The 12,866-nt window shown below is 26.6% G+C and overlaps 1 protein-coding gene across 4 annotated transcripts; it reads left to right on the top strand.

The window, feature by feature from the left end:
• Positions 1–415: 415 nt before the first annotated feature.
• LOC114121449 (uncharacterized) lies at positions 416–11,972 on the top strand. Of its 4 annotated transcripts, XR_007606155.1 has the most exons (7): positions 417–1,554; positions 1,715–1,822; positions 4,973–5,089; positions 6,352–7,827; positions 8,059–8,162; positions 9,186–9,289; positions 11,672–11,972. XR_007606155.1 is itself a non-coding variant. In XM_027983795.2 (6 exons), exons 3-6 carry the CDS (start codon positions 4,977–4,979, stop codon positions 9,188–9,190), a joined length of 1,698 nt encoding a protein of 565 aa, XP_027839596.2. In that variant the 5' UTR covers positions 417–1,554; positions 1,715–1,822; positions 4,973–4,976; the 3' UTR covers positions 9,191–11,128. The 4 variants fall into 4 exon arrangements, 3 of the variants coding, with proteins under 3 accessions (XP_050063560.1, XP_027839596.2, XP_027839598.2); XM_027983795.2 differs by lacking the exon at positions 11,672–11,972 and having other exon boundaries at positions 9,186–11,128; XM_027983797.2 differs by lacking the exon at positions 11,672–11,972 and having other exon boundaries at positions 1,712–1,822; positions 9,186–11,128.
• The last annotated feature ends 894 nt before the right edge of the window (positions 11,973–12,866 follow it).

Below are 12,866 nucleotides of genomic sequence, written 5' to 3'. Positions count from 1 at the left end.
AAGTGCATTTCTACATATTATAAGATAAATTTAATAGATACATAATAATAATATTTAAAAATAAAAATACAATAAATTCAAAGTAAGATTTAAATAAGAAAATAATTTAAATAAGCATTTTTTTTCTATTGTGATGAGCAGCAGCAAACTTGTCCACAACCTTTTCCATATCTAAGTTTTTGGAAATGTTTTTTTCAATTGAAAGCATTGCTATATCTGTTAGTATAATTTATATTATAACAGTTGGGGAACTTATAGCTTTGTCTAATGCTCCACGGTCACACACCAGTTAATAGGAGTTAAAATATCTGGGGGGGGGGGGGCGAGAGCAGGGCGATAACTTATACTGGGTGGGCGATTGCCCCCCCTCGCCCCCCCCCCCCTTGGCGCCGTGCCTGGAGGTAATAATATTGAGCTTTATTAATTATAAATCATATTTCATAATAACATAAGTTAAAATGCGAGGTGTGTCAGAGCTTTTGGTGTACTGCATTGTTGTGTACAGACACTTATTGTATTAAGCAGTAATTTGTAGTATAATAATATGATGATTAACCCGTTGCTCGCTTTACTATTATAGCCTTATATCGCTTGGGTTATAGTGGTTATACAGTATGTCCCATAGGTCCCGTATCACCCTTAATAAGTATAAATATAATAAGTAATAACTCACATTTTAGTGCTTGAGTTTGATTATCATTTTGTATAGGTACTATTGGATTATTGGAATTTATTGTTTAGAATGCCTATTTATATGTACATGCCTTTACTATTTGCCCTACAATATGATTATCAAAATCCCAGCCCTAATAATGGCGATTGACGCATTTTACAATTTACGATACGAATTATTTTCAATATTTAGCAGTAAGTCGTGTATAGACTATGCGGGCATCAACCATAATATTTCCAAATTCTTAATAAATCAATATTCAATATTATATTTATAATAAAATGTAGCGTTTTCAATAATTTTACTCTGTAATGCTGTGATATACGTACGATATTATTAATCTTACTAGTAAAAAACAAGACCAATGGCGAGGAATCTATCCCCCCATATCCCCTTGTAAATACGCCACTGATTGTAACGTCAACTGCGCAGACTAACAATATCATACCTACTTGGACTAGTCAGACCCTATTATATCGACAACGATTTTTTTATATGGGTATAAGTAGGTACAACAATTTAATAATATACAAAGTCAGGGCCGCTCTACAGCGTTACACGACATTTATCGAATCGTTAAAATCTGTTAAATCCTTATCGATTTACAGAATTCATCTACAGTGAGCAATCTATAGTATTTCATAATCAATGCTATTAGGTAGGTATTACGATATTTTCAATCGATAATTCAATCGATTTCTTATCAGGCTTCCTTTTCGTTACTTGGCCGTTCCCGACCATGTTTGTATACGATTACAAATTCTTTTCTCGTTAATTATTAATTGTCTTTCGTTCGATTTTATTTTTCAGTCAACTGTATTTTATTTCATCCGTACCAAACAGTAGCTGATCGGGTTAGCGGATACATTCTTCTCACTTACGTATGTATAGTAGATATTTATATAGGTACCACATAGTAGATTATGTAAAGTTATGTAGGTAATAATTCTATTTATACAGGCACTAATAACAATTAATACTTGTTGTAGCATTTTAATAAATTACGCACAGCATTTATAATCTATTTCTGTTTTTTAGCAGACTGTGTAAAAGTGTATAATATAAAGCCAACCATTGGATATTGTATTCAGTCTTGGATATAAAAAAAGGATCACCAATTTTTATCTTTGTTGTAGAATTTATAATCTGGTAAGCTCTCTAAAGTATCTAAAGTTACTAATAAGTATATTTCTTAGACAATTTTATTTTTATAGAGAATATGAAAGTTTCTCTAGTAGGTACTCAAAAAAAAAAAAATACAGTGTATCAGTGACAGAATTATACCTAACAATAAATAGGACTACCAGGGACACAAGGGGGTGTTTTGGGTGTTCAAACACCCCCCGAAGTATTTGGTTTTTATAATATACATTTTATGCTAACAAATTAAAATAATTAATATAATTTGAATAAAATAAAAATACTTAAACAGGATTTATAAATAAAATAAAATAATATTTATTGTATATTAATGTGATGGGTACAAAAGAATTTGAAAAAAAATGTTATATTTTTCAATAACTTATTTTCAAAAACACTCCCCAAAATTTTTTTCTGCGTATGTCCCTGAGGATTACTATTATAGTAGTAGACACTACTAAACAATTTTTTTAGAAAATGTTCTTTCTACATTTGTTAAGGATATTGTAATTACAACATTTAGCATTATAAACTAGTAATGTTTTTTATGCCTTATTTCAATTTAAAAAACTATAAACCTGACCTCTTATGGGCACAATCATACTCTACATCGCATGCTCAGAGCTGCTAACAACCGACAGTTTTTAGACCGTTGCTTCTACTTTACTTTTATTAAAATACTATTTAACTATATTATAATATATTAATATGTATACAATGAATTATTGCTATTTAAATTATTTCTGTATTTAATAATTTGTGTGTGCTAGCTTATTATTCCTATACCATATTCGTTAACCTATGTAGAATTGGCCGTTTTGGTGTTTAATAAATAATAATAATAATAATAATAAACTCATGTCTGCAGGTAATACTGTATTACATTTTGATTTGTTTCTTTGAGTACCTACTATCGATAAGCTTTTTCTTTTTCTTATTATTATTGTTATTTAAATATTACTTTCTAAACTATTTACAACTTATAGATTATTATTATATTGTTATTATTGTTATTGAAATTTATTCCGTAATAAAGAAATTATTAATTAAAGTACCTATTCCAAAAATTGATATTACTTAGAGTAGATAGTTGTTTTGAATTAACTCCTCTACTAACAATCATTGCTATTGTTATTTCTACTCCAGAATCAACAAAAGGTTCTTTAATTCATTCAATATCACTGGCTTGATGATTTTTTAGTAAATAGGTTATTTCACATAAGGTTTTTTAACTTAATTAAATTAATATAACAGCTTAAATAAGATATAAATTTGAGGACTAAATATTTTAAAAATAGCATTGTTATAGAAAATATTTTTTGTACAAAGTATACAAACAATAAACTTTAAAAAATTATCTCAATTCAAATCTAATAACAGTGATAGAAGTAAGGGAGTCTCCCTTCTTTTTATAAGTTTTTTTAGCGTATCCCTTCTATTTAAAACAGAACACTGGGAATGCAACATTTACTATAATGAAAACCCTCCCACGGTAATGTGACAGTAAATATAAATTTTGTATGGAACGATCGTTAATCCAATACCTGCTAAGTTCCCTTTCTTGTTTTTTCCAAATCAAGCACTGTTTCTTAGATATTTGAAACTATTTTTTTAATCACCTCACATATGTTATCATAATTTAGACTTCAATTCTTTATTGATTTTTATGTATTTATATTTGGTTAAGTTTTAAACCATTAATTTATTTTGTATATGTCTGACTCAGATCTTTGAATAGCTCTTTCCCAACTACTTTTTAGTATAATTAAAACTGTATTGTTTGTATAATATAATAATTAGCCTTGTGTTTATATGTTACCTAGTATAAGTTATATGTATAATATACAGAATGGAAGGTAAACCTGTGTCTTGTAAAATACTATTTTAAATTTCTAGTCCATTACTTAGAGTATTTGTGATTTTAATTTATATTCTATGTTATAAATATAATATAAATAGATTAAATGACTTGTAAACTATACCTATTGATTTGAGAATATTTAATTATTAACTATGAGAGATACTATTGAACGCTTAACTTATGTCTTTAAAGATACTTAATTTTTTTCATGTTTAAATATATATTACTAGAAATTTATGTTAATGCATCTTCTGTCCCAATGGTATCTCTAAAACTATATTGTGATGTTGGAAGACCTGTATTTGCTTCAGGGTATTTTTTTTAAAGATATTGGTCTATAATTTGAAATATCTAATTCAGTAGTTCTTAGCCTGGGTGACTTGGATCCAGCTTAGAGGTGTCATGAAAAATCAATGAGAAAAAGAAAAAAAAATTTTAATTTTTAAATATACAGCTAAGATTGTTTAATATTTTTACATTAAGGTGATGCAGTGTTTGATTCTAGTAGTTAAAAGTAGCATGAATAAAAAAAGGTTGAGAACTACTGATTTAATTTATTGCCTCCTTTATGTATAGGAGTTACTAAATCTATTTTTATATTTCAATAATAAGTTTTAAATTGACATTATTTAGTCCTTTTAGTTGTATTTTACAAAATAAACTGAAGCCCAATTGATAATTAGACTCAATTGAGTTAGGTAAAAAAGTTAATACTAAAAATAATTTCTTCAATAACATTTTATAGATAACAGTTTAACATTATACATTATACACAAACTGAATAATATTGCTATAATCATGCTAGAAGTGTGTGCTAATGATAAGTAAAAATTTATAAATATAGGTTAGCAAAAACGTCTATATTTATTTCTTATATAATTTTTAAAACAATAGAGAACTACTTATTCTCTGAGATTTAAAAATATTAAGTGATTGCAATATCTTTATCGACTTAAAATATACGTGAGTTATAACTTATAAATTAAATTATAAAAAATTGGATTATTTCATAAGGACTTATATTATAGCAATTTTCTTTGTTTTCTTTTAAAATTTAAGTCACATAATTTATCAGCTGAATTTATATCTCTGGATCTGATACTTATTGACAAGGTACAATTATGCGTCCCTTACCATACGGCATACACTTATATTTGTCACATTCTTCACTAAAAGTGTAGTTATACATTATAAATTTACAAAAATATGTAATAAAAATGATTATTATTGCACTGCTTATTCAAATTGTAATTGAAAATGTATGATACATTTAAAATTATAAAATTTTTATTTTTCAGAACAATGAATCCTAATAATCATCAGAAAACTCTAAAAATTATTGAGCAACTTTTAATGTGTACACCTTATGTTTTTGTCAAACGTTTAACAGAAGAAGACATTCATGTTATGACAACGTAAGTACTTAAATTTTTGAATTTATATATATTTTTTATACCATTTAGTAATGCTAGTTTATTAGTTTACTAAATAAAGCGCCTAAACTATTTTTACCAAGTATAGTTGTCATTTCTTAACTGATTACAAAGTGTTTTTCTGTTTTAAATTTTTAGAGAGAGATATATTTTTTTAAAGTTCTCAAATAGTTAATAATGAAGTTTTTAAGTATTAAAAGTTAGCTTCATTATTTAAATTTACTTTTTATTTGAAACAACTCAAATAATTAGAATAATTGTCCTCAATAATCATACTCAAAGTTAAAACTCATAATATATGAAAGAGTATTTTAAAAAAATTAAAATATGTATAATTAAGTTTAAATATTTTAAATTTGACGACTTTTAAAAATATAAGAAAATTTATATTTAGGTTAGGCACTAACCTTAAACAGTTATTATTATAGTTATTATCATTTTACAAAATATCAACAAATTTTTGTTAATATGACAAGAGTACACCTAATTTATAAGAATTTTGATTTAAGAATATTCTCTGAGATTTTCATTGATGTAATTAAATACTGAATACTAAATAACCTTAATATATAACCTTTTAAAATACTATTAGTTGTGCACATTGAATTATATGATAACTGGAACACTCATCATGCAGTGTTGCTCGAGTGAAAATGTTAAAAGAGATAGCGAATACTTTAGGTATTTCTATCCTTGTTTAACATACCACAAAATGTATAATTTTATTTTATATTCCTATGTGCCTAGTAATAATTAATAACTTTGATATTAAGATATTAATTATTTTGATGTCACTACAAGTGATTTGTATAATTCTTATAAAATTCTTTCTAATTCTACCCAATAATATTGTATATTTCAAGATCAACGCCAATCTATATTAAGCTTTGTAAGAAAAACAAAATTATTCACTATTTAAAATAACTCATTATAACTGCATACTCATTTATAATACAATATTTACTAATTGAGAAAAAATTATTGTAAGAATAATTTACACAATAAAATATAAGATATTAGTAATAAAAAGTAATGTAAAAATAATTTTTAGGAACTATAATTTTAACTGAAATTTAATAAACGCGATTGTAAAAGTTCAATTTTATTTAGTTGTAAATAAAGACATCAATGATGGCAAAAATAAAAATTATTGTTGTCAGAAAGCATCAATGCCATCCTTGGCGTTTTATTTTAATAATAAAATATATGTATTTCAAATAAATTATAATTCAAATAATTTTTAGGAAAGATTCAATCAAAACGGAACATATGAAAAAATGTCTTGATTCAGATGTTATGACTAATAACAAAATGGAAAAAGAATCATTTAGAAAACCTACTGTATCTTCTTCTAACATTTCAGGCAACGAAAAATTTCAGAAATCAAATCAAACAAATGTAAATCTAAAAAAGAAATCACTGGCGAATTCTACTGCACCTTGTTTATCCTCTTCAAGTTCTAAAATAATACAAAAACCAAAGTTAAATAATATTAAAATGGAAACCGAAACATCATATAGTCATACTATATCTTCTTCGTCCTCTTTAGGGTTTCAGAGAGCAAAAAAATCGATAAAACGAAAGTTAAGTAACGAACAATCATATAGCCATACCATATCTTCTTCGTCCTCTACAGGTTTTCAGACCGCGAAAAAATCAAAAAAACGAAAGTTAAGTAACGAACAACCATATACCCATACCATATCTTCTACGCCCTCTTCGGGTATTCAGAGCTCAAAACAATCAATGCAACGAAAGTTAAGTAATGTTAAATTAAAAAATGAATCATCTACTTGCCTTCAATTCAATGGCCCCTTTAAAAACATTTCCAAAGATCGTCTATCTTCAGAAGATTTGAGCGGAAAAATACAACTTCGACACCCAAAAGACATATTAAAACCTTCATTGTATGATATGTATAAAATTAACTTTCAAAAATACAGAATTACTAAATGTTCTATCAAGAACAGAACAGCTATGTTAAATTCGAATGATAAAATAGATTTACAATTGTATGACTTTACACTTTTATTTGACAAATATTTTGGTATACCTCTTCAAAAGACGATAGTAATAATTGCAAATATAGCAAATGCAAGTTTACTATTGGAAAACTTCTACAGTGAAAAAAAGGCTTTATTCCGAATGAAAATTTTCAATTTTGAATTATTACAGGATCATAAAATCGTCCTTGTATCAACACTACAAAACTGTCTTGTGTCTATCTTATTTTCAATCGATGAATATGATGTTTACAACATGGCCCTGATCTTATTTATGTGCATGTTATCTATCATTCCATCGTTGCGTGATTTGGATTGGAATGATACCTTTAAAGATCTTGTACAGTTGTTTTGTAAAAATCTCGAGCAAAGCCAACCAAGATTCCTTAAGTTCATTAATTGTATAGAAAGCCACACATTTCAATCAGACTGTAATTACTTGATTAAATTATTTGATGTTGCTGCTCGTCTCGATTGTACCATGAGAAGTCGTATGAAAATATTTTTTAAGCCAAAAAACAAATTAATAGATTATTTCAAACGTGTAAATCGTGCTGTTCGTCGAAATTCGAATGATAAGGGGTTTTTTGAAAGACTGGTACACGAATCTTTAAGAAATTTATGTGAAAGTTACAAGTTTAAAGAATCACAGGGTATTTTTTTGAAAAACAACGCTCCAACAATTTCAGAAAATACTACAAACGATGAAAATAAGAAGTATGTTATGTATATCATGTAATCGTTAAAATCGTTTTATCTTATGATTTGTTTTAAATAAAATTATTTTTTTTTAATAGGAATACTATAATTTGAACAAATTTTTATGTTTTGTTCGATTTATTATTTAACTGTTAATTTATTATATTTTCTTGCATTTTAATAAGATAATTTTGAAATTAAGCTTTTATACATAACTCAACATTTAGCTAATTCTTATGATATTTTCAGACCTGCATATCTTAGAAGATCGAATAAGAATACAACTTCAAAAAATACCACAAATGCAAATTTGGAAACGAGTTTGGAAAATAGTGCTTCAAATATTACTAACGGTAAGCCTAATGATTTAAATTTTTACTCTACTGTGAATATATTAATTTAATATTTATCTTTTGAAATGCATACATGTACCCTTATTTTTGAAGTATGTGTATAACCTACTCGTGTGTGAGATTCAGTTAAATTTTTGTCTAAGGTACTGTTTATTTTTTTTTTTTTTTTAAAAACGCGATTTTTGACGCGAGTCTGATCGTTGTAATCAACTTAACTGCCATCATCATTTGCTAAATAATAAATATAATATCTACTATGACGCTTAAGTTAAGTTTAAATTTCTTAGATTTTTATTGTAGCTGTTGAGTCTTGGTATCCTTCATCGATATTTAAAATGTCCGGGTTTTGTGTAGCGGGAGCAATTTGACATAAAAGTCTAATTTTATGTACTTTTAGGAACAGTACTGTTTCCGGTAATACATTTTGTTCTAAACTTCAGATAAAATGATTGAATAAGACTACCGGTTTTGGGTGTTTCAACTGATTCAAGCATAGCAACATGGATTCTTCGATAATAAATAGCTTTTTTTTTTCTAAATAGTAAACATTAATTCAACTGGACTATCATAAAATCTATCTAAAAAAGAGATTGTAAATATTAGTTTAGTCTAAGGCTTATCAAGGCATAGTCCTATTTGGGTATTCGTTATTATTTGATTGAGACTTTTTGCGGAAAAATAAAATATAAGTATCGAAAGATTAGGTAAGTAAGGTAAAATGGATATAGATATATAATTAGAAAAATCAATTATGAACACACGTGTAAAATATAAAGGTCATAGAACAAGTTTTTCGGACAACAGGGAATAACCTTCATCTTTGAAAAATCGCCATTAATTTCCAGCAATGACCATTATACGTGGCGTATAAATGTATGAATAAATTGCTTGCCGAATATTATAGCGTAAACATGCATACAATTAACTAAAAACTCAATTTTTACAAGCACCTAATAAAGTTAAACGATTTCTCATTCAAATACAACGGTTCAGTTTTAAATTTTATTTTAATATATTTTTCAGTGTGATGCAGACAATTGTAACGATATGTACCACATAAATGTGGTCTAGTTAAGAACCGCATTTAAACTATACATTAAGGAGAACGTGTTTTCGTACTCAAATCAGTAAGTTATCAAAATATAATATTATATTATAGCTAGATTTATATCGCACTAATGAAGCTGAAAGCTTAAAAACCAGATAAAAATAAATTTACTATACCTAACCAACTCAAAAACAAACCAACTGTTTCTTATAAAAATGCTATTAAAACATTCTTAATTATATAATAATATGTACAATAATATTATTATGTACCAACACATAATGTATATTAAATTCATACAATTTCTATCAATATATTTTATTTGTATAAAAATATGAAATAAACATTGAGTTAATATTATAAGAATATTTGATTATATTTTTGTACCTAATTATTTTTTATAATTAACACTATATACCTACTTAATGTATACTTTTGATTGATATACATGGTACACGTCTTGTAAAATATGTGTACAATTGTTTTTTTAATAGAGATTAAAAACAAAAATATTGGTTAATTTTAGTATTTTTAGAGACACATTTTACACAATTACCTAACATATCGATGAACCATTATTCAAACACTGTGGCGTTCATCTGTGAATGGTACTCTGCTGAACTACCAGATTTGTACCGAAATACCAGTTTGGAATTTTTTACAAAACCAAATGACGGTGACCCGGCATGGCACACAATGAGCATACCGCTCTTCCCTATGGGTACCTTGAGTCCTTCGGTATTGTCTGCGTTTTGCTAAATGTACCCGCGTGTATGGTTTTGGTTTACCCACGTCTCATCCAAGTAAACAACTGGCCTTGAATCATTGTTACGTCGAAATTCGTTGATTTTTCTTAAAAATTTTACTCGAGCAGCATATATGTCATTTTGCTTCATTAAAAATTTACGTCCATCATTACATCTTTTATATTTAAAATCTAAATTTTTAAAAGGACTTTCATGGACGATTTTGAACCCAGATAATTGATTTTTTCACTCATTGCTGCCAATATTTTTGATTTTTTTTTTTTTTTTGGAAATTGACAATTGTCGTAAAAACTATGAACGGTTCTTCTTACAACTTCGTTGTCAAAATCATCTAGATCAGTAGCATACTTTAGCCGTTTATAAGTTTTTTTTGGCGACTTGAACAATGTAATTATGGGTTTGTCTTCTATTTTTTTTCCTTCTGCACAAATTCGCTTGACACTTGCAACGCTAACAAGTAACACCACATGCTTCGGTAGTTACTTCCCGAGTTTTACGGAAAAAATGAGCAAATTCGGGAAAATTTTTGTCATTAACCAATACTTTTAAGCAACTGTAAACACTATAAATTACTTTTTTAGTTTGGGAATGAATATTCTGTCGAGATTCCATTATAAAAATATTGTTATAAATTTATAACAAAAATAAAACACTTTTTAAAAAAAAAAATGCGAACAAAAAAATACTTATAGTACAGGCAACTCGATGAAACGTACACACAGTCACAAGTAAACGGTTGTGGAAGTACTAGCTGCCGGCGTATTACGACTACGCTGTAGTACATTTCACGTAAGGGATTCGAAAAATTGTAAAATATCATGTAGGGACAAACGACATCTGACTTTTTAAATAGCGCGCTAATAGTGTCTAACGGAGAACCCCTAGTTACGCTAAAATTCGCCACTAGTATAACGCCACCATTGCGGCTCATTTTTCGCTGGCCGTACTATAGTATGTTTCAGGTTACTACAACTAAGTAGTAATTTTTAAAACACATCATTGTAAAATCAATACATTCCTTTTCTGTTTAGAATCTAAGAATATTTATGAATTGTTTAAAATAATTATATTTATAATTTTTATAAGAAGTTATATACTGAAATTAATCTATGTATCTGCTAAAAAACTTTAGTATGTCTTAAGAATCAATTCCTAACTGTGCTAATTTTTTTATTTTGTACTTCATATAATTAAGTATTTCTATTTTAAACTTTACCTTTGTTTTTAGGTTAATTTGTGATTAATTTTTAGCCAATATTATTTTTATTTATAATAATTGGAACATGAATAGGAAAATTAAAAATGTTGTTATTTATTAATGCTTAAACTCGTACTGAATTTAGTTCTAATAATTGTAAATTGCAATTATAAAATAAATAATATTTTATTTATTTATTTGAATAAATTTGTGCATTATTACAAATACAATTTTTATCTTTTAAATAAACAATTTTGTCCATTTATCTTACATCAAAATACTTGCAATAGATCAAAATAATAATAATAATACTGTTTATACTATAATGTATTATATTGTTTTATTTAAATAATTTGTAGTAAATATTTCTATATTATTATTTAAATATTGTAAAATTATATTGTCCTTTTTTTTTTAATTTATAAAGACCTTAGAAAAGAACTGTAAATACTAGGAACTATTATTTTTACTGAAAGTTTTAACTATCCTATTTCAGTAAGTATATCGCAAAGGTTCCCAACCTATGAGCTGCGGCTCACTGGTAGAATATGAACCGTCGAGCAGCTTGGTAATAATAATACAGGGATTATCACTGTGTCGTTGGTGATAATGTCGGTGACGGTAAATCATATCACAGTTTTGACTGTTGGGAGAACATTCCGAGGAGTTTAGATAGCTGGGCAAAGTTGGCTAGTATTCTCAATACTAATATATAATATACTGGATTTATATGCAAATACATATATGTATTGAAGTGAGCTTTTTGAAATCAGGTAAGAATTGTTTCCCATAAAGATCATTCTTATTAAAATAACACTCATTGTATTTTACATATTTCAAAGTTTTTACCAATTAAATGCATATTTAGTACATACCTATTTGTAGTTTTAGCTACAAAACCTTGTAAGCCTTTGCAGTGGCGCAACCAGGAATTTTTCATGGGAGTGGTCCAACAAAATAAACCATCTTAATTTTTATGAAAAATACATGTTTATATTAACAATATATTTTTTAATTAGTATTATTATTTTAAATATTAAATAAATGCTAAATGCTAGTATAGACATTTCTCAAAGAAAAACCAAAGTGGCATTTTATTTATTAATTTGTAATATAACAATTAATAATACGAGCCAAGGGGAGGGTCCGGACCTGGAGTCCACCCTCCTGGTTGCGCCACTGAGCCTTTTAGATTACCTTGATAAAGGTGTATATGATGTATTCATTTATAAATATATAATAGGTATTAGGTAGTTTTAAAAGTCCTCGTTTATATTTAAACAATAAATATTTAGGTAAATAAGAATGTTTTGATAAAAATGTCATTTTTAGTTGTAAGTTGTGATTTTTAATATTCATAATCAATTTTAAATGTATAAATAGAGGAAACTTGAAATATTAATTTAAAGATCTATGTTAAGAATTTCTATTAAATTAATGTTGTAAGTAAAAGTAAAGATCTCTTCAGTTAATCAAATAATGGCATCAATGTTCACTAAACTGACTTAGTACTTGACATACATTTTTGAAGTCAGTAAAACCCTATTGACATTCAGAATTTTTTTTAAATATTATGTATAGATTATATTTTTTAAATAAATGTTGTAACACCATTATGTTTTTATTAATACTAAGTAAAAAATTATTTCTCTTAACAGTATGAAATCAACTATAAATAAAATTAATAGTGT

Source organism: Aphis gossypii, chromosome X (assembly GCF_020184175.1).
Source record: "Aphis gossypii isolate Hap1 chromosome X, ASM2018417v2, whole genome shotgun sequence".
Taxonomy (NCBI): domain Eukaryota; kingdom Metazoa; phylum Arthropoda; class Insecta; order Hemiptera; family Aphididae; genus Aphis; species Aphis gossypii.
Note: the sequence above shows the minus strand (reverse complement) of the source record. Positions and strands in the feature narration are given on the sequence as shown.

Bases quoted from the DNA above. Each gene is read 5' to 3' on its own strand.
- LOC114121449 (XM_050207603.1), top strand. From the start codon at position 4,977: ATGAATCCTAATAATCATCAGAAAACTCTAAAAATTATTGAGCAACTT. The intron at 5,090-6,351 runs GTAAGTACTTAA...AATAATTTTTAG, and splicing joins GACATTCATGTTATGACAAC to GAAAGATTCAATCAAAACGG. The intron at 7,828-8,058 runs GTATGTTATGTA...TGATATTTTCAG, and splicing joins ACAAACGATGAAAATAAGAA to ACCTGCATATCTTAGAAGAT.